The sequence below is a fragment of the Xenopus tropicalis genome, chromosome 2 (assembly GCF_000004195.4).
Source record: "Xenopus tropicalis strain Nigerian chromosome 2, UCB_Xtro_10.0, whole genome shotgun sequence".
Lineage (NCBI taxonomy): Eukaryota > Metazoa > Chordata > Amphibia > Anura > Pipidae > Xenopus > Xenopus tropicalis.
Genome location: NC_030678.2, coordinates 68,327,676 through 68,349,985, shown reverse-complemented (window position 1 = coordinate 68,349,985; position 22,310 = coordinate 68,327,676). Strand labels below are relative to the sequence as shown.

The 22,310-nt window shown below is 41.8% G+C and overlaps 1 protein-coding gene across 2 annotated transcripts in view; it reads right to left on the bottom strand.

The window, feature by feature from the left end:
• Positions 1-2,861: 2,861 nt before the first annotated feature.
• The window catches only part of ren (renin), a 147,137-nt gene continuing 127,688 nt past the window's right edge, over positions 2,862-22,310 (bottom strand). For both annotated transcript variants that reach the window (XM_018091525.2, XM_031896850.1), the window contains one exon: positions 2,862-3,480. In XM_018091525.2, coding sequence (XP_017947014.2) covers positions 3,319-3,480 — 162 coding nt within the window. In that variant the 3' untranslated portion in view covers positions 2,862-3,318. The remainder of the gene's footprint in view (positions 3,481-22,310) is intronic.

Genomic DNA, 22,310 nt, shown 5'->3' with positions numbered 1-22,310 from the left:
ACATTTGTAAACAAATAGCTACATGAAACTAAAGAAGATCACAAGACCCTTATATAAAGACTTTATATAAGGAGAACCTTTCCACTAGTAGATGTTGGTGGATTAATTATGGCACTAACCTTGCCCCCAATTTTTCCCTCCCTTTTGTCCACCCCCCACTTGTCCCCACCTCTTGTTACACATTTAAGTTAGTGTGTAAATTCAGGCTTGATAAAGGGCCCAGAGTTGCCCAAAACATTGACAAAATTGGTGTATACTAATTAAGCCAATGAATCACTTAAAAGACAAGGAAAGTCAAAATCTATGAAGCACACTATTAAATAGTACTACTATTGCTATTGCTGTGTTAAAACGCTATAATTCTGGCTTGCCTAATGAAAGATTTACAGAGATACACCTGCTACATTCTACATACTTGTTTCAGTGAACGGCGCCGCCATTTTGTCAGCACCCCCCCCCCCACTCGATCTCTCTCTCTCTCCGGTTCACTCCCTCCTTACCTCTCCCCTCACCAGCACCCGCTCGCTTCGTTTTGTCAGCACCTTACCCCCCCGTCCGATCGCTCTCTCTGGTCCGCTCCCCCTTTGCCTCTCCCCCCACCAGCACCTGCTTGCCGGCTGTCACACACCACCCGCTCGCATCGCGTTTTGTCAGCACACATCCCCCCCACCCCCGTCCGCTTGCTCTCTCTCTCTCCGGTCCGCTCCCCCCTTGCCTCTCCCCCACCAGCACCTGCTTGCCAGCTGCCACACACCACCCGCTTGCCTCTCCCCACCTTGCCTCTCCCCCCACTAGCACCTGCTTGCCGGCTGTCTGTTCTTCTTCTGTGCCGCTGTCGCTGCATACACGCTAAGGGGGGTGCGCATGTGCCGCCTACAGTCCCAAGTCGCCAAGTCTGAGCAGGAGCGAGGCATTATGGGAATCTTCTCTACCCAGCTCAGCATTTTTTCTAACTGTTTGGCTTCAGATCTTCTGAATGGGAGAAATATGGGGAGACTTAAGGGCACTATTGAGACAACTGAAGGTATGCCTGCATTTTGAGATTAACTCTTTACTAGCCTTTCCTTCTCCTTTAACGCAACTACAATAATTGATCAGTGTGCTACTGCATTTCCTGGATTTTCACCAGATGGTTTCACCAGATGTGTCTTATCAGGGAAGTCTGAGAATATATATCTGTAAACTGTGAAATTACAGTCAGCAGATAATTTTTCTTACTGTTACTTACTGTCAGCTTCTGACCTATAGCTACCTGGGGACTAAAAGTGGAAAGACCCCAAATCTGCGTCATCTGGTACAGGGTGAACTACACATAGCACTTTGTTTTCCTTTTAGAGATTAGGGCTCTGGCACACGAGGGAGTTTAGTCGCCTGCAACAAACCTCCCTAGTTGCGGGCGACTAAACCCCCCGATATGACATCCCACCGGCGAAAATGTAAATCGCCGGTGGTATGGCATACGTGGCGCGGCTGGGGAGATTAGTCGCCCGCAACAAGGGAGATTTGTCGCAGGCAACTAATCTCCCCGTGTACCAGATCCCTTAACATAATAAATCTCTTTACCTCTTCAGGAAGGTGTCCAATTTCATACTTAACCGTTCCTGTCCTGCCTAATGCCTTAATTGCTTATTGAAGAAGGGAGTATTTAGATGTTTGTACAATTTAGATTGTAAACTATTGCAAGTAGGGCCCTCTGATCCTATTCTTACTCTTTTAAACCCATGTTTGTTAAATTGTTGTAAGATCCATGTTCATTATAAATTGTAAAACACTGCATAATTTGCTGGCACTATGATGATGATGATGATGAATTTATCACTTGGCTAGTATGTCCGAAGAAGAGCATTTCTATTAAAGTTGTTGTTCTATGTCATAGTGAAACCGCACGGTTGAGAACAATTTGAAAAGTTTAGCAGCAACTTGTTTAGCAGTCACTGTTCTTAAAGAGGACCTGTCACTTTTTAAAAAAAGCATTAAAGTGTTTGCAATTATTTTAAACAACATTATAGTTTTCATTTAATTTTAAAATTAGTAGCAAACGGCATTTTTTATTACTTATATAGAAAATGAGTCTGGAAAGCACCATTTTGAAAAACAACTGTGTCTCTGCGGGAGCAGAGAACAGAGCTTTCTATATTTTATATAACAAGCCCGTTCAGAAGGCACATGGAGGGAGGAAGGGAGAGTAAAATTGGCGATCCACTACATGAGACTGATACACAGATATCAGTGTTCTGCTCCTCTCTCCCACATTTTTTCAAAAAGCTGAGATGTAATCTCGCAAAATTTTGCCTGCATTATAGTGTTTCCCATGGGGCTTTGCGTGGCGACTTTCAGAAAGTCAGACTTGTGGGGTCTCGTGAACTTTTTCAAAACTACTGTATTTGTTACATCCATTCAAAAAAGATCAAGGTATGTGATTATTGTTGACACTTTAATTACATTCCTTATGTTAACAGAAAGGTGACAGGTTCCCTTTGCCTCTGGGTACAGAGTTGCGTAGTCAGTGACTAATAAGATGAACTTGTGACCGTTTGCAAAAGGTTCCAAAGGGCAAACAGGATCCACATACACACATTTTCTCAAAGGGAACATCTATTAAAGGCAAAAACGTATTAAAGGGGCAGGTTTGCAAATTTTTTTAGATGATTAACTGGCAGTCTGAGCATGCTACACAAAAAGTATAAACATCCTTGTAAATAACTTACAAGAATGCGGTCTACACCACGTAACTGGTATGGGCCAAGTTGATCACAGCCCTAATTAACTCCCTAAGAACCAACATTTGTTTTTGTATAGAGTGTTGTCAATACTGCAGTCGTTTGCCTTTTACATAAATAATGAAGGTGTTTGGTAACAGATTTTTATCAAAAATATTCTCTTTTAAGGTTATAGCATTAGTTTTTCATTATGCAGTCTAAAGGTGTCACTTGGAGACTTAAGCAATTCAAGTATCTTTGCAGGTATGCTTTATTTTGTTTCTTATAAATTTTGTTAATTTATTGTCCTGGCTTTCTTCAATTTCATATTTAAAGTTCTTTCTGAACAAGAAGGTCTTTAGTCTTAGTAACTAAACAATAGATTATTAAATGTAAATTCTGCCATTCAAACATGCTTTAACTATGAATAAAAAGAGTAATTTTAATGACCTGACATAAAATGAAGATCCACTGTATAATATCATTGCATACACTATCCAAAAGGATACAGTTTAATTTCCCTATTGCTGCTAGTTTTGTGTTGATGCCAAAATAAAGACAAGGCATATTTGGATTATTTCCCTTATTTCAGGTTTGCCATATTTCCTTGACATAAATTTCAGAGAGATGTTGCAAATCCAATCCGGTTGTTGCGCCGGTCAAATTCGGTATAATACTGGCCTATGAATGAGGCACCCAGGATCCAGAGTGGTCCGACTGGTGGAGGAATATCCAGAGGAGTAAAAGCAACTGAGCATATCTCTTCCCCAAACTGGGACTGCTGTAAAAAAGATAGATAAATAAGGTCAGAGCTGCTGATAATGTTATTTGCAGTTACTTTTTGCACAAATAATCTTGGGTCAAAAGTAGGTTTGGGTCTATCAATGCCTGGTAGCTTTTCTTGAAAACTGAAACTTAAGGGCATTTGTTTGAAGTTACTTAGAATAAAAGGGACTTTTTCTTCTACCAACATTATTTAGAATTTTTATTCTATAGGACTTATTTACAATTCCGTGTGTAAAGGCCACATTCTGCTTTTTTGCACTTTGTCTGCTATGTGGAGCATTGTCCATGATCTCTGTGCTCTAATTTGGTATGAGGAGACCTGTGGCTCCCTTCTTGCATGGTAATAGGCACTAATTAAGCTGTTTTAATTGTGATTTCCTTTTTTTTTTATAAGACTGAATGAATTTCACTCTTACAAAAGAGGGCAGACAGAAGCTATGACACTACAAATGTTTCAGATGCTATGATAAACTTTCTTTTAACCCACTTATTGTACAGCGCTGCGGAATATGTTGGCGCTTTATAAATAAATGTTAATGTAATGTAATGTAATGACTGAAATGGTGTCTCCACCAAATTTATACCAGCTGCTGGTAGTTGCCTAATTAAGGGCCTTTATAAGCTTGCCTTTCACTACCGCCCGTTGCTTGGTTCCCTGCCTGGTTCCTGAACCTTTGTCCCTTTTCATTCTTGCATATTTCCTGTTGCTGACCTCTGGTTTGCGTACTAGACTTTGCCTCTGCCTGCACTGACCTTAGCTAGTTATCAGGCAGGCACAAAGGCTATTTGTCTGCTCTGTCACATGTGCTTGTTACAAATTGCCATATCAGCAGATTATTTTCTGCACAATATAACCGCATTTTCCAGGATATAGACTCCAGCCCATAGGCGGATTTTCAATAAGGCTAAGCCTCCCCAAACCTGCTTGGCACCTTGAAAAAACAAAACAAAAAAAACAAACCTCATTCAGTTTCTGCACTGCCCTGGAAACCTTCTGTACCTGCAAGTCGATTATGCTGTGCTCCAACTGGATCTTTCTTCTTGTGGATTCTCCAATCAGAGCACAGCTTTCTTGACTGACAGTAAAATTGACCAATCAAAGCACAGATGCGGACAGGGATCGGGTGATTTTGCAAACTGAAGGCAGTGCAGAAATAAAGACTGAAAAGAAGAATCTGCAGACTGTAACTTTACCTGAGAACCAACTCTCAACTTTTGCTGGAGATTTCATCCCACTCCCACAGGTGCTATACCCAGGTACTGTACCCAGGTTCTATACACAGGTGCTATACACAGGTACTATACAGTTCTAAAGGCTAAATCACTAGTTGAAATTAAATAGTTTTTTGCCTGATCTGACATTTATAATATCCCTATCCCCTACCCTAATATATGAATGGTAAGTTAACTCTTTCCCCCTGAAAAAGCTCATTGTGCTTTTATATATTTGTTGTTTTTTGCACTTACTATTTTTTTTTTTACTTTTGTCATTGTTTTGTTCATAGTTACAGTGGGGCCAATGTTGTGTATTGGTGCCAGTGTTATAGTGCCAGGGCCAGAATATCAGCCATCTGTACCCACTGCTTCTCATGGCATGTAATATGCTGGTTTTGTAAATACAGACTGCGTCTCACTATATATAATGTGCCTGGGATGTCAGTACCCACTGCCTCTCTCTCTATAAAACTAACTTAAACACATATAAAGGGGAGGTTCATTTTTAAGTTAACATTTAGTATGTTATAGAATGGCCTATTCCTAGCAACTTTGCAATTGGTCTTCCCAATTAATTTTTTTATAGTTCTTGAGAAATTTGCCTTTCTCTTCTGCCTCTTTCCAGCTTTCAAATGGGGGTCACTGACCCCGGCAGCCAAAAAGTGAGGCTACAATTTTATTATTATTGTAATTTTTTATTACTTATTTTTCCATGCAGGCCCCTTAACTATTCATATTCCAATCTCTTGTTTAAACCACTACCTGGTTGCTAGTATAAATAAGACCCTAGCAACCAGATAGCTGCTGAAATCAAATGGAGAGCTGCTGAACAAAAAGCTAAATAACTGAAAAACCATTAAAAATAAAGACCAATTGCAAATTGTCTCAGAATATCAATGTCTACATTATATTAAAAGTTAATTTAAAGGTGACCCACCCCTTTAAGCTAACTGATCCTAAACACAAATGGATGGAGACCCCCTAACAGAAGCACACGTATGAATACGTTTACATCCTAAGCATTTTAGGGTAAAAAAGCCCTCCCACCCACACTTTTGCACAGAATCCCTGGGAGTCAGTGGGAACGGCAAGAGATAGTTGGGAGGTTAATTTTTTACACCAGCAGCAAATCCACTAAGTCTCACATTAGCTGTAGGTCAGACTCTGTATGGCCCATCTTTAGCCTCCCCAAACAAAAAAGTCACCCTCCGCCTATGCTCCAGCCTGTCACCATCCAGCCAGTGTTTCCTGACAGCCATAAAGAATCTTCTCAAAAATTACATATATAGTTTGCCCCTGGTAACTATATATAGTTACCAGGGGCAAAAAGCCATTCCTAGAAACTTAGAGTCGAAATTCCGATTTTTAAATCAGAATTTCAGCTCTTCTAGTGCAGAGCGCTATTTTGCTTACTCTACCCACAATAAATGTTTTGCAGCAAACCTGGTTTTTTATATTTTTTGGATTTTTACATATATATATATATTAAGCACAAACAAACCGCACTTACGGGACTTGTATGAAGCAAACAAAAAAAAATTGTGTTTAATTTAACATTTCGGCTTAGACTCAAGCCGTCTTCATGACACACAATTACAACGTGATCAAGTGATGAAACATATAGCTGAAAAGGGCGCCAAACAGTTTGTGCAAAGCCCTCTCCCGGCACTACCTCATTCCCTGATCGTGACATCACTTACTGAGATGATGTAAAACAGCTGTGAACCATTTAAACCATAGCTACCTCCTGATCGGGTGCTGCCTCACAGCAGCTACTGTATCCATGGGGCTAAAGTCACAATGAGTGTTAGGGCACCAGGTAAGTAAAAAGCAACAAAGTATATAGTCACTTATGCATGGGAGTTTACTCTGCAACCAACAAGGGGAATCTGTGCGCTTCGTAAAATCATTGCAACACTGGACTATTTCAGGGAGCGTGATATTAGGGTACCTGAGCAAGCATTAGTTCTGTAGTAACCCGTAGAGCCGGTAACCATACTAAGAGTACTCCATATGTGTATTAGCACATAATACACCGCAAAAAAGGAATAAAAATCAACCAATTAAGGTACATGGTTTTGGTTGAGATATACCATGGAAAGAGCTACAAAAGGGGAAAGTTGTTTATAAAGCACAACAAATACTCATTAACAAGCGTTTGATACAGTACCTCACAGAAGGTTAATGATCATGTAACACCCCTAACTAAACATGAACAAGTGCTGCATAGACAGTTTACAGGACTACATATCCCAGCATGCCGCAGACCTGAGGACCTGGCTGGGGCTTTGAATCCACCAATGATAAGGAAAGGCGCAAAATGTTTTGAGGACCACCCTGCTGGACTATAAAAAGGGGAGAGAAGTGTGTGACAGAGAGAAACTGCTGACTGCTGCCTACCTGCTGTACCTGCTCTGTGTGGGAGAGCTGCCAGAGGGGAGAGACACCTACAGGGAGAAGCTGACCCTGCTATCCCAGCTCTGGACTAGCACCTGTAAAAGAGCTATCAGTGCTAGCCAGAAAGGGAGCAGGGGGAAGCTGCCTGCTGTGGGTAGGAGAGTCCCAGGCTGACAGGCTGCAGAGAGGCCCAGGTGATTACAGCTGCTGGAGGGCAGAGCTGCCTGCATCCCATCTGAGGTCTGTTACTAACGGGGATACAGTGATTTAGGAGCACAGACTGTGAGTAACCTGCAACATCACACACCATTGGGGAACTGTGTATTATTAACCAATAGCAGTCAATCCATCTGTTGCTGAACTATACTCTCTGCCAAGTCATTTCTCACCTGGAAGGAAAGTTTATAGAGTTATACGGCTAACTGGCAAATGAAAGGAACAGTGCTATTGGCCAATAAGCTAAACTCAATAAGGGCCCCAACGTGCACAAATCATCTGGGACTGTGACAGGGGAATTAAGTTACAACATTTAGCACATATATTTTCTGCATACTTTATATTAGCAATTTAAATTGTGTTATTGTTCGTTGGTATATTGTTATACATATATATCTTGCTTTAATATTTTAAATCATAGTTAGATCCCTGCTGATTGTTTGTTACGCTTAATAAAGAAAAGGGATCTTATTGTTTACCATTATTGTGGTCAGTCATTGGGGTGTCACTGAGTGTGCTGGAGTTACCCATACCTATTAGTCTCACCTACGGGTGTGCTACAATCAAATTAAGGAATATTGGCCTAGAACATAATATTTGTAATTGGATAGAGAACTGGCTGAAGGATAGATTACAAAGAGTGGTGGTAAATGGAACATTTTCTAATTGGACCAGTGTGGTTAGTGGAGTACCGCAGGGGTCAGTCCTTGGTCCTTTGCTGTTTAACTTGTTTATTAATGACCTGGAGGGGGGCATAGACAGTACTGTTTCTATTTTTGCTGATGACACAAAAGTATGCAAAACTATAAGTTCCATGCAGGATGTTGCCGCTTTGCAGAACGATTTGACAAAATTGGAAAACTGGGCAGAAAACTGGAAAATGAGGTTCAATGTTGATAATTGCAAAGTTATGCATTTTGGTAGAAATAATATAAACGCGAACTATCTACTGAATGGTAGTGTGTTGGGGGTTTCCTTAATGGAGAAGGATCTAGGGGTTTTTGTAGATATCAAGTTGTCTAATTCCAGGCAGTGTCATTCTGTGGCTACTAAAGCAAATAAAGTGCTGTCTTGTATAAAAAAGGGCATTGACTCAAGGGATGAAAACATAATTTTGCCTCTTTATAGGTCCCTGGTAAGGCCTCACCTTGAGTATGCAGTGCAGTTTTGGGCTCCAGTCCTTAAGAAGGATATTAATGAGCTGGAGAGAGTGCAGAGACGTGCAACTAAACTGGTTAAGGGGATGGAAGATTTAAACTATGAGGTTAGACTGTTGAGGTTGGGGTTGTTTTCTCTGGAAAAGAGGCGCTTGCAAGGGGTCATGATTACTCTGTACAAGTACATTAGAGGGGATTATAGGCAGATGGGGGATGTTCTTTTTTCCCATAAAAACAATCAACGCACCAGAGGTCACCCCTTTAGATTATTAGAGGAACGGAGCTTCCATTTGAAGCAGTGTAGGTGGTTTTTCACGGTGAGGGCAGTGAGGTTGTGGAATGCCCTTCCTAGAGATGTGGTAATGGCAGATTCTGTTAATGCCTTTAAGAGGGGCCTGGATGAGTTCTTGAACAATCAGAATATCCAAGGCTATTGTGATACTAATATCTACAGTTAGTATCTACAGTTAGTATTAGTGGTTGTATATATAGTTTATGTATGTGAGTGTATAGATTGGTAGGTGTGGGTTGTGTGTGCTGGGTTTACTTGGATGGGTTGAACTTGATGGACTCTGGTCTTTTTTTCAAATGTAACTATATATGTAACTATGTAACAAAATGTATCAAATGTTGATAAACACCTGGGGAATCAAAAAGAAACAAGTTGTGGGTATGTTACACAGTAAGCAAGTGTCAATAATCAAAAGAAGTGGGACATGGGTAAGGTTTCATTAAGTCCCTTTGGAGATAACGTTTCCAATTTGAAGATCCATATAGATTCTTTTTGCAGAAGCAATAGATCACGGTCACCTCCCCTGAAAGGAACTGGGATGTGATCAATGATGATATGTTTGAATTGTGGCAAGGTATGTTTCATCTTGGGCCAATGCTTTGCAACCAGTTGATCCACTTGTCCCATAGCCAAAGCATTTCTAATAGCACATCTATGATTGTTCATATATTCCCAATATGTAGTAGAGGCCTTTCCAACATAATGAAGTCTGCAGGGGCACCAAGCCATATATAACCACAAATTCCGTGGTGCACAAAATGGGTCCCTTGTAACACCCCCCCCCCCCCCACAAGTCAAGCAGCTAGCACATTTGAAGCATCCTTTCTTTAAGGGTCTGTTTAACCAAGTGCCCTTTGTTTGAGAGGGTCCTTGAAGATCTTTGACCACCAACAAGTCACTCCGATTGCATCCCCTTCTGAAGGCCATCAGAGGGCGTCCTTATGACCTTGGCATCAGTCAGCTCTTAACATTGCCTTTGCAAATTTACTATGTGTGTGTGCAGTGCTGCATTTGCTTGGGCTAACTCTGTACACATTTGCTCAAATTTTTGCTCGCTCTCAGAAGTCTTTGTCAAGTCAGTGACCTCCTTCTGTAGCTCCATCACAACTTTACTTTTTCTGTCTGACTCCAGAACATTTCTCTCAACCTCTGTAGCGAGACTCTCCTTTAGAGACTTAATCTCTCTTTCCATACCAATAATCTTACCACTACAGAGTGCATCCCTTTAAGTAACACTCCTTCTCTTCAAAACTGTTCAAGCTGACTTTCTTTCTCTTTGAAAGCCTTCACCAGTTGAGCATACATCACTTTCAACTTTACCTGTTCAGACTGATTATTCCTTTCAGCCTCTTTTACCACAGCTGGGCACTTTCACACCAGCTGCCAACTTTACCTCTTTTGCCTTGACTACATTTGAGGCACCAACCTCTTGACACGCAAGAGCACATACATAGTTACATAGGGTTGAAAAAAGACCATTGTCCATCAAGTTCAACCCATCCGAGTAGACCCAGCACACAACCTATACTAACCAATCTATACACTCGCATACATAAACTATATATATACAACCAGTAATACTAACTGTAGATATTAGTATCACAATAGCCTTGGATATTCTGCTTGTTCAAAAACTCATCCAGGCCCCTCTTAAAGGCATTAACAGAGTCTGCCATTACCACATCACTAGGAAGGGCATTCCACAGCCTCACTGCCCTCACCGTGAAAAACCACCTACGCTGCTTCAAATGGAAGCTCCGTTCCTCTAATCTATAGGGTGACCTCTGGTGCGCTGATTGTTTTTATGGGAAAAAAGAACATCCCCCAACTGCCTATAATCCCCCCTAATGTACTTGTACAGAGTAATCATGTCCCCTCGCAAGCGCCTCTTTTCCAGAGAAAACAACCCCAACCTCGACAGTCTAACCTCATAGCTTAAATCTTCCATCCCCTTTACCAGTTTAGTTGCACGTCTCTGCACTCTCTCCAGCTCATTAATATCCTTTATAAGGACTGGAGCCCAAAACTGCACCGCATACTCAAGGTGAGGCCTTACCAGGGACCTATAAAGCGGCAAAAATATGTCCTCATCCCTTGAGTCAATGCCCTTTTTTATACAAGACAGCACTTTATTTGCTGTAGTAGCCACAGAATGACACTGCCTGGAATTGGACATACACTCTTTATACCGGGCACACTTCCCACCAAGGATACACTCTCACTATTTGCCAATACCTTTACCAGTGAGAGTAGGGATGCCACAGTCTTGCTCTCCTTGCCATCAGATTGCTGGAAGTGGGATACCAGTTCAGGACACAGCACTATTTCCAACATCACCTGGTTAAACTGAAAGTTATAAATGAGATGGAGAAAACACAGGAGTATACCTTCCACTGACTCCTTGTCCTGATGGGTTAACCTTTTGTGATAAACTCATGGGGCTTAATTTCCTGGCAACATTTGGCAACCATGACGTAAGAGTACCTGGTGGTCTAGCGGGGGACGCCCGCCGGTGCGCCCGTCCTGCTCGTCTTGCGAGCGGAGGTACGCGCACTGCCATTTAAAGCTGGCGCGACATGTGACGTCATCGCGCAAGGCACGAATTTCAAATATTTAAAGGCGCATGTGCTTAATTTCGGCGCCCAACTTCGGTTTCGGCTCCTGGTTCTTGTTTGACCTCGGCCTGATCACTTCGTCTCTTCTCCCCAAAATTCTGCATAACGCTAGGTTCCCTAGCCTGCTCAGAACATTTGCCCTCGTCCTCTCACAATAAGTCCTGGCGGCACCCGAGTAGCGGAGGGCTCCTCCCAAAGTGAAAGGTGGCTGTTATAGGCAGAAGCGTGAGCTCAGACCGGGACCTTGGCTGTTGTTCTGAGTTTTGGGATACCGTGCGTGACAGTAAGTTGGGCCAAGAAAGAAAATGGATGCTGAAGGGGCCTCTGCTTCATCCACTTCTCCTGAAGTTATACTTAAGAACCTCTCCAGCGTCTCAGGGAACAAGAGACTAAACAAGATCAAATTGTCCAATGTCTCCAGGGGTTGGCTGTTATGTTAGATACTCTCCAACAGCAACCTTCTGCTGATGACCCAGCTCCTACTCCACTCTCTATGGGTATTCCCCTTGTAGAGCCTAAGATACCTTTTCCTGAGAAATTCTCTGGGGATCAGAGTAAATTTTTTGCTTTCAAGGAGGCATGCAAACTTTATCTTAGTTTTTTGCCTCACTCTTTTCCCACTGAAGTGGCAAAAGTTAATTTTGTGATCACTTTACTGTTAGGTGATCCTCAGGTTTGGGCTTTCACTTTATCCCCATCTGACCCAACCCGATACTCTCTTGAGGCCTTTTTTAAAGCTATGGCTATTATCTTTGATGACCCTGATCGGGCAGCCTCTGCTGACTCCAGTAAAGCAGGAGGCTTGTTGAGGAGTATTGTACGGAGTTTCGCCGCTGGGCGGTAGAGACAGGGTGGAATGATTCAGCCCTTCGTAGTCAGTTCCAAACTGGTCTGTCTGATGCCATTAAAGACAGTCTCATTAATAACCCTGTTCCTTCATCCCTTTATGCATTAATGTCCCTCTCCATTCAAATAGATAGGAGACTTAGAGAGGCGTCAAGAAAGAACGGCCTCTTCCAAAACCCACTCTTTCTCTGGTGCCCGAACCCATACGTAACATTGCTACTCATATGCCAGTAGAGGAGACTATGAAATCGGGTTCTACTCATCTATCCTCGGAGGAGAGACTCCTTAGACACACTAATGGGTTATGCATGTATTGTGGTGAGGGGGGTCATTTCTGCAAAGATTGTCCAAAGAGGCCGGGAAACTGCAAAGCCTAAACAAGTCTGGGGAGTCTTGTTTGGGTAATGCAGTTTCTACTCCCCAATCTTTCTCCTCTAAAATCTTCATTCCCGTGCTCCTCGACTGGGAGTACGGTAGTGTTAAGATTCCGGCCTTTTTGGATTCTGGAGCGGCTGGGAATTTTTTGGATGTTAATTTCGTCCGTAAGCTGGGTATTCCTTGTACTACTGTAGTCCCTCCAGTCAGGTTACTGGCTATTGATGGGAATCCGCTAGGGTGTGGGTTTGTGTCTTCTAGATCTCAGAATCTAGTCATGTCCATTGAAGGTTCTCGTAAGGAACAGTTATTTTTCTATCTAATCAACTGTCCTGAAACTCCTGTGATTTTAGGTCTCCCATGGTTACAAAAACACAACCCGCAAATTGACTGGGTTACCGTCTTGTTTTAAAGGTTCTGTTCTCATTGCTACAACCTAAGGGTCTTCCTTCCCCATATACAGCCTTGCTGATGTCTTCTCTAAGAAGGCAGCTGAATCGTTACCTGCACATAGATCCTATGACTGTGCAATTGAATTGGTTCCTGGGGCTGTTCCTCCCAAAGGTAGAACCTATCCACTTTCTCTTCCTGAGACTCAAGCAATGGAAGAGTACATTAAGGAGAATTTGGAACGAGGGTTCATTAGACCATCCTGTTCCCCTGCGGGGGCAGGTTTCTTCTTTGTAAGCAAGAAGGATGGGGGGCTTAGGCCCTGTATCGATTATAGAGGTTTGAATAAGATTACTGTTAAAAATCGCTACCCCCTTCCCTTGATCTCAGAGCTCTTTGACAGGGTTAAGGGTGCTTCGATTTTCACTAAACTCGATCTCAGGGGTGCATAAAATTTAATCCGGATTAAGGAGGGGGATGAGTGGAAAACAGCCTTTAATACTCGTGATGGGCATTATGAATATTTGGTAATGCCTTTTGGGTTATGTAACGCTCCTGCAGTCTTCCAAGAATTTGTTAGTGATATTTTTTGTGACTTACTTGGACGCTATGTTGTAGTATACCTAGATGATATCCTGATCTATTCTTCTAATTTAGAAGATCATCGTTGTCATGTTCAGGAAGTACTATTGAGACTTAGACAGCATCATTTATATGCTAAGCTTGAAAAATGTACTTTTGAGGTTCCTTCTGTTCATTTTCTGGGGTACATCATTTCTCAACATGGTTTAGAAATGGAACCAACCAAGGTAGAGGGTATTTTGAATTGGGCTCAACCGCTTTCGTGCTAGGTTTTGCCAATTATTATAGACAATTCATTAAGGGGTTTTCTTCCCTGGTGGGCCCCAATCACGGCCCTTACAAAAAAAGGGGTTGATCCTAGTATTTGGTCCAGTGAAGCGATTAAAGCTTTTAAGCTTCTTAAAGAAGCTTTTATTTCTGCTCCAGTGCTGTGTCACCCAGATTCCACCCTACCATTCCTCGTTGAAGTTGGCGTTTCTGAGGTGGGAGCCGGGGCGGTATTGTCCCAGCGTCATCCTGTTACCTGTAAGGTACATCCTTGTGCCTTCTTTTCTAGAAAATTCTCCCCTACTAAGGCTAACTATGATATCGGTAACAGAGAATTGTTGGCAGTTAAATGGGCCTTTGAGGAATGGAGACATCTGTTAGAGGGCGCTAAACATCCTGTTACCGTCTTCACTGATCATAAGAATTTGCTGTATATTGAATCTGCTAAACGTTTGAACCCTAGGCAGGCAAGATGGGCTTTGTTCTTTACCCATTTCAATTTTATCCTAACATATAGAACTGGGTCCAAGAATGTAAAAGCCGATGCCCTTTCCAGGAGTTTTTTTCTCTTGTCCTAAAGAACACCTTGAACCTGACACTATTCTTCCTAAGGAAGTGATTGTGGCTGCCCTGAGTCCTGACCTTTTCGTCTCTCTCTCTCTGAAGCTCAAATTAACTTGCCTAGAAATGTACCATTGGTAGGCTTTTTGTTCCAGAAAATTTTCGTGAGGCTGTTTTGTTTGAGACTCATGATTCTAGGGTAGCAGGGCATCCTGGCCAAAGTAAGACTTGTTTACTGTTATCTCGTTCCCTTTGGTGGCCTACTATGAGACAAGATGTTGGCAAGTATATTAACTCTTGTGCTGTTTGCCAACGTTCCAAACCATCTAGGTCTCTACCTCAGGGCCTATTACAACCACTCCCTATTCCTGAGAGGCTGTGGACTCATATTTCCATGGACTTTATTGTTGAGCTGCCATCCTCTAATGGTAATACTGTTATTTGGGTGGTAGAATAATCAGTCTCAGTGGACAGAGTTTCTTCCGTGGGCTGAGTTTGCCTTTAATAATGCCACTCATACTTCCACCGGGGAGTCTCCTTTTTTTATTGTTTATGGTCTCCACCCAAGAGGGTTTTTCTTTTTCTGAACACGTTTCTGCCGTTCCTGCTGCCAATTCTATGGTGGAACATTTTTCATAAGTTTGGCAGAAAATTCAAGATTCTCTGTCTTCGGCTGTGAGTACCCAAAAAAAGCGGCTGATAGACATCGGAAGAAGTCACCAGAATATCAAGTTGGTGATAAGGTGTGGTTATCCTCAAAGAATATTTCACTTAAGGCTCCCTCTGCCAAATTGGGTCCCAAATTTATTGGTCCTTGTCATTTCTGAGATCATTAACCCTTCCTCTGTTCGCCTAGTACTTCCTCCTGAACTTAAAATTTCGAATACTTTTCATGTGTCTCTTTTAAAGCCTGCCAGGGTGGTTCGCCAGCATTCTCCTCCTCCTCTCCTCCAGTTGTGGTAGATGGTCAACCCGAATATGAGATACAAAGAATTATTGATTCACGTTTTTTCCAGGGGAGGGTTACAGTTTCTTATTCACTGGAAGGGATATGGCCCTGAAAAAAGATCTTGGGTGTCTGCCGCTGATGTTAAGGCTGACCGCCTTATCAGACAATTTTATGCTAAATTTCCTGGGAAACCAAGGGGTCCAGTAGCCCCCTCTAGAGGGGGGTTAATGTAAGAGTACCTGGTGGTCTAGCGGGGACGGCATGCGCGCCGGTGTGCACGTCCTGCTCGTCTGGTGAGCGGAGGTACGCGCGCTGCCATTTAAAGCCGGCGCGCAAGGTGCGAATTTCAAATATTTAAAGGCACCTGTGCTTAATTTCGCCGCCCAACTTCGGTTTCGCCTCCTGGTTCTTGTTTTTCTGCTGTTTGACTCTGATTCGTGTTTTGACCCTTGCCTGACCCTGACCTTGCTGATTGCTGCCTGAATTGACCTTCTGCCTGTTTTTTGACTATGGTTCCGGAATCTGACTTTGTACTGCGCTGCCCGTTCGGTTTGACCTCGGCCTGATCACTTCGTCTCTTCTCCCCAAAATTCTGCATAACGCTAGGTTCCCTAGCCTGCTCAGAACATTTGCCATGGTCCTCTCACAATAAATCCTGGCGGCACCCGAGTAGCTGAGTTTAATAAGTCCTTTTGTAACTTTAAGACTTCTCACAACAGTGATCACAAAGGACTAGTTTTCACTGCTCCTCTTGCATTAGAGGGGGAGACCGTTATATTAAACTGAGACAATGTGAGACATATTGGATTTTTAAATTGAATACACTTTATCCTTGTGGTCTCAATTTAGATATTGATTTAGCTGCTTTCTAATCATTATTATTATTTTTTATTTATCTTTGTATCTTACTTTTTATGGGAAAAACAAAACAAACAAAAAAAAAACGGAAGAGGGGGGTGTTCCATTTTATTTCATGACTATAAATTTCTGTTTGGGCATTGCAATCCTGTATGTTTGCTCCTGAGGAATTGTGTCGTTCTACACGTGAAACACATTGAGCTAATTGTTTTTAGGATTTTATTACTTCTGAATTCTGTAAGTAGCCTGTTTTGCGCAAGATATTTGTTTTAATAAATGGTATCACGCTATTTTCGTTCTCTCTTGTCTTTCTCATAACTTGAGGAATCTGCATCCTACAATCAAACATTAAATCCTGTTTCTTTTGGAACAGTTGTTTTGTGTTCTGGTGAGCATACAGTGGTGTGAAAAACTATTTGCCCCCTTCCTGATTTCTTATTCTTTTGCATGTTTGTCACACTTAAATGTTTCTGCTCATCAAAAACCGTTAACTATTAGTCAAAGATAACATAATTGAACACAAAATGCAGTTTTTAAATGAAGGTTTACGTTATTAAGGGAGAAAAAAAACTCCAAATCTACATGGCCCTGTGTGAAAAAGTGATTGCCCCCCTTGTTAAAAAATAACTTAACTGTGGTTTATCAATTTCAATTTTCAATTTCAATATCAATTTCTGTAGTCACCCCCAGGCCTGATTACTGCCACACCTGTTTCAATCAAGAAATCACTTAAAGGAACAGTAACACAAAAAAATAACTTTCAACATATCCATTCTAAATATTTTATTAAGATATGTAGTGTTTAAAAAAATGCAATATTCTATAGGGTTTTAAAATAAATCACATTACCAGTGCTTTACTGTGCAGAGCTTGAAAGGCGATACGGCGACTTCCGGTTTAATCCGGAAGTTAAATGCCGCATTCTTCAGAGTCTGTTGTGAGTGATTTATGGGCTGTTAGCAGTTGGGGCATGGAGAGGGAGAGGAGAGGGATCAGAGAGGTACCGTTCCTTCTGTCCAGCTAAGTCTGCATCACTGTTTGAAGTAGCGCTGTGTGTGCCTGCATTAGGAGAGGGGGGGAGTTGAACGGAAGCACGGTGCGAGACTTGGGAGTGAACTGCAGCCTGTTCTCTATAAATCAATGCTAAAGTAAGATTTCTAAAAAAACCACTGCTGCTATTGAAATTTCTGTATGATATATTTGATAATCAAAGTGTATAGAAGGGATATTTTGAATGTTAAAAAATTGTGTTACAGTTCCTTTAAATAGGAGCTACCTGACACAGAGAAGTAGACCAAAAGCACCTCAAAAGCTAGACATCATGCCAAGATCCAAAGAAATTGAGGAACAAATTAGAACAAAAGTAATTGAGATCTATCAGTCTGGTAAAGGTTATAAAGCCATTTCTAAAGCTTTGGGACTCCAGCGAACCACAGTGAGAGCCATTATCCACAAATGGCAAAAACATGGAACAGTGGTGAACCTTCCCAGGAGTGGCCGGCCGACCAAAATTACCCCAAGAGCGCAGAGAAAACTCATCCGAGAGGCCACAAAAGACCCCAGGACAACATCTAAATAACTGCAGGCCTCACTTGCCTCAATTAAGGTCAGTGTTCACGACTCCACCATAAGAAAGAGACTGGGCAAAAATGGCCTGCATGGCAGATTTCCAAGGCGCAAACCACTTTAAGCAAAAAGAACATTATGGCTCATCTCAATTTTGCTAAAAAACATCTCAATGATTGCCAAGATCAATATCTTGTGGACCGACGAGACAAAAGTTGAACTTTTTGGAAGGTGCGTGTCCCGTTACATCTGGCGTAAAAGTAACACAGCATTTCAGAAAAAGAACATCATACCAACAGTAAAATATGGTGGCGGTAGTGTGATGGTCTGGGGTTGTTTTGCTGCTTCAGGACCTGGAAGGCTTGCTGTGATAGATGGAACCATGAATTCTACTGTCTACCAAAAAATCCTGAAGGAGAATGTCCGGCCATCTGTTCGTCAACTCAAGCTGAAGCGATCTTGGGTGCTGCAGCAGGACAATGACCCAAAACAAACCAGCAAATCCACCTCTGAATGGCTGAAGAAAAACAAAATGAAGACTTTGGAGTGGCCTAGTCAAAGTCCTGACCTGAATCCTATTGAGATGTTGTGGCATGACCTTAAAAAGGCGGTTCATGCTAGAAAACCCTCAAATAAAGCTGAATTACAACAATTCTGCAAAGATGAGTGGGCCAAAATTTCTCCAGAGCGCTGTAAAAGACTCGTTGCAAGTTATCTCAAATGCTTGATTGCAGTTATTGCTGCTAAGGGTGGCCCAACCAGTTATTAGGTTCAGGGGGCAATTACTTTTTCACACAGGGCCATGTAGGTTTGGATTTTTTTTCTCCCTAAATAATAAAAACCCTCATTTAAAAACTGCATTTTGTGTTTACTTGTGTTATCTTTGACTAATAGTTAAATGTGTTTGATGATCAGAAACATTTTGTGTGACAAACATGCAAAAGAATAAGAAATCAGGAAGGGGGCAAATAGTTTTTCACACCACTGTATATACTTACCATATTGAAGAGGTGGTGGCACACCGAATATCATTACTGTTTTGTTTGCTTAGTCACTCACAGTTGGTTGACTCATCACTTATTTGTATTATTACGCTATTATTGTTCCCTTTCTGTCACATATACACAAGAATGGTTAATTTATAGCAGTTTAATCAGTGCAACTACAACACTCTGTACTGGCACTGCAGCTTCTGACTCTCATTGACAGTTATCAATTTATTTAACCATTGCTGAACCTGGAAGTTTGCCTTTGTGTTAACACCCTTGGGCTGTGTTTACACACTTTAACTGCACAACCTTCAGCTTGACACAGATATTTTACATTCATCACACTTATTCACATCCCCAAGCTTTGCACAGTCTATGCCCCATCTCTGTTTAATGCCACAAGATTGACATCTCTTTGTGGTAAACACTTTTCAACAGCATAATTTTGGTATCCCAAATTTTTTCTCTTGTTTAAGGAACATTAGGGTTGATTTACTAAGGTGTGTTAAAACGAGCGCTATTTATAGCATGTGTTTAAAAATTTTATTGCGTCTAATTTTGCGGGCCTTAACGTGCGATTCACTAAAAGGATATTTGTGTTAATTTACACGCAATGCTGATGCGTTGTTTAAGTCGCGATGACTATTTTCGAGTGGTATTTGACGCAACGCGCACTAATTAACGCGTGCTAATTAACGCATGTGTGCTACTTGTCGCATGCGCGCTAATTTACGCACGCATGCTAATTGACGCACGTGGTAGCACATAACTAACGCCATTTTGCACATTTGCGCTGGGAGAGCACAGAAGGTGGTGGTGCAAAATTGTAAGAGCAAGAAAAAGCGATGGAGAGCAGTGTGGGAGCCAGCAGAGGGAAAAAGGTGGAAAAAAAAGAGGGAACACCTTGCAAGTGTTCCAGCTGCCTTGTCACACAGCTCTGGCAGTGACACTGACACAGAGAGGCCTGGCTTCATCGGTAGCCCAGATGTGTCGGAAGTGGAGGGCACTTTGAGGGAGTGGTAACCCTTCCTGTTCCTGAAAATTTGCTCCCTGGGGGGGGTTTAACGCCACATGGGTGCAATCAATTGGACCACAGGAGTTTGACCATTTGGGGTACAGCATGGCTTCTGCGAGTCAGTGGCTGCAGGGAAGGCTCAAGCAGCTCATACAGGCTGGATATTGCTGCCCTATTGAACCTGTAGCACCTGACCACTTCATCCTCGCTTCAGCCCTCTAAAGTGGCCCTTTCGCGAAAAAAAACAAGGCCGTATGACTCTGGAAGGCTTGGGGACTTGATGTTCCTCCTCCAAATCAAGCAAAAACCCCATTGCAAACCCCATTTTAGCTTTTTCCACTCAAAAATGAAAAATGTGATCTGCCCAATGCCTCCCCCAATTAGGCGCTAAAATATGCACACATTTGCGCGCTAATTTAAGCATTTAACGCTTTAGGTGCTTTTGTGAATCATGCGTAAGTATTCTTTTCATTCGCTAATTACTGTGTTAAAATTAACGCATGCAGTTGCGCACTAATTAAACACACGTGATATGCGACTATTTGGGGTAGGCAGTACTTAAAGAAAATTGTGGTTCGTGAGCTTTTGGCAACACCACATGGACTTTGCAGTGGGATTTTTTTCAAGTATGTGTTGGCCCTAGAGCAGAGGTAGGTAACCTTTGGCTCGGGAGCCAGATGTGGCTCTTTTGATGGCTGCATCTGGCTCGCTGCCAAAACTTTAATCCACGGTTGGCGGATAGACGTGTTCTAAGCCTTAGAACGCGTCTTCTACCCGCTGAGTGCAGGCCACGCCTTCCTCCGCATCGCATCCAGCATCCTTGGCACCCACCCTACCTTTCCTCGCAGCATCCCTGGCCAAACATATTGTATGGCTCTCACGGAATTTAGACTCCATTTTAATCAAATAATTCAGAATTTTAAAACTGATTTCCTTTTTCTCTGTAGTAATAAAACAGTAACTTGTACTTGATCCCAACTAAGGTAGAATGAATCCTTATTGGGGATAGAACAATCTTATTGGGTTTATTTAATGTTTTATTGATTTTTTAGTTGACTTAAGGTATGGAGATCCAAATTATGGAAAGATCCCTTATCCGGAATACCCTTGGTCCCGAGCATTCTGGATAACGGGTCCTATACCTGTAATTGTAGGTACTGCTGTGCGCTGTTCTGACAGCCCATGGAATCCGAGTAGTGAGGGTACAGAGACACAGCGGCTTCATTATATTGCAGTTGTGTGTTGCAAGCAGCTGCTAGGGCAAAATCTCTGTCCCTATAGTGCAGTTTAATGAAGAAGGCCCATAGGGGGTCTCCACGAAGATGTCATGCACTTTCAATGGATAAGTGTGTGGCCAACCACTCTGACATTATTTTGCCTGTGCTTATTCTCATAGTCATATTGGCAAGTATCTTCCAAGGCACTTCGATTTTTGACAGATCAGTAGTGCATTGGTGCTAGGACAACCTCATCTAGCAAGCAAACTGGAGTTTGGGATTCTTGCAATGAGGCCTATATTCAGATTGTCTGGTGCCGGAGCCATAGTAAGTAATGTTCCTTATTCAGATGAGGAATGTATTGTTTGTTGTACAAGTGCAATTTAAAAACAACTTTTTTTCCCAGATATGCACCATGCAGCATAATTCTCTACGACAGTCAATTGTGTCTGCAAGTGCCTGGCTCCAAAAACAGAATTGACAATTTATCTAGTCCCTATTCTATTAAAAATTCAACAAGTCATTTTAACTGTGATCTTTACTCCTTGAAAAGGAAAAAACTCAACAGAAACTGCACTCCCAAAATTAACCAAAGATCTTCTACTAGCAAAGTCTAAGAGGGTCTATTTACTAATATTCATATTCTTTTTTTCATGATCTTTTTTTCATGTTAAAAATGCTAATTTTTCTCTATTTTGTGTCAGAACCATGAAAAACACAAATGTAAAAATACACCATCTAAATGCTATCAAAATCATGTAGAAATTAATGGGAGCCGTCATGGTTTTAGAGGGTTTTTCGTTTTCGTTTGGCATTTTAATTTGCTTTTTAATAAATGACTAAACAGTCATGGTTGTAATGGAAAAGAATGTATTTTTGGTTTCAAAAACCACGAAAATCAGAATAATGATAAATGTGTCTTTAAATGTCACTATTTCATACTCATGCTTCTAGATCTCTTATTTATAACACAGCTGATCACTCACTCCTCCTACACATTTTGTACTCAGCTGGCATTTGTGACACTGCTCTTCCATGGTTTAAATCTTATCTGTGATTGTTCATTCAAAGTCGCTCTACCTACACCTCATTCAATCTCTCAATTAGGGCAGAGCCCACCAGGTTTTTTCACCCAGTTTCCCAGGTGTTGCCCACCTACTACCTGGACACAGTGTCACTTATAACAGATGGAACTGCATGCTATTCTTAATGTGAATGTACGTAAGGAGCAAGTATGTGTGCTCCATTTTAGAATGGATAACTGGAGGTTAAAATACAAAATTGAGCTTTGACCCTAGTGTATGCATTTTGCAGGTTA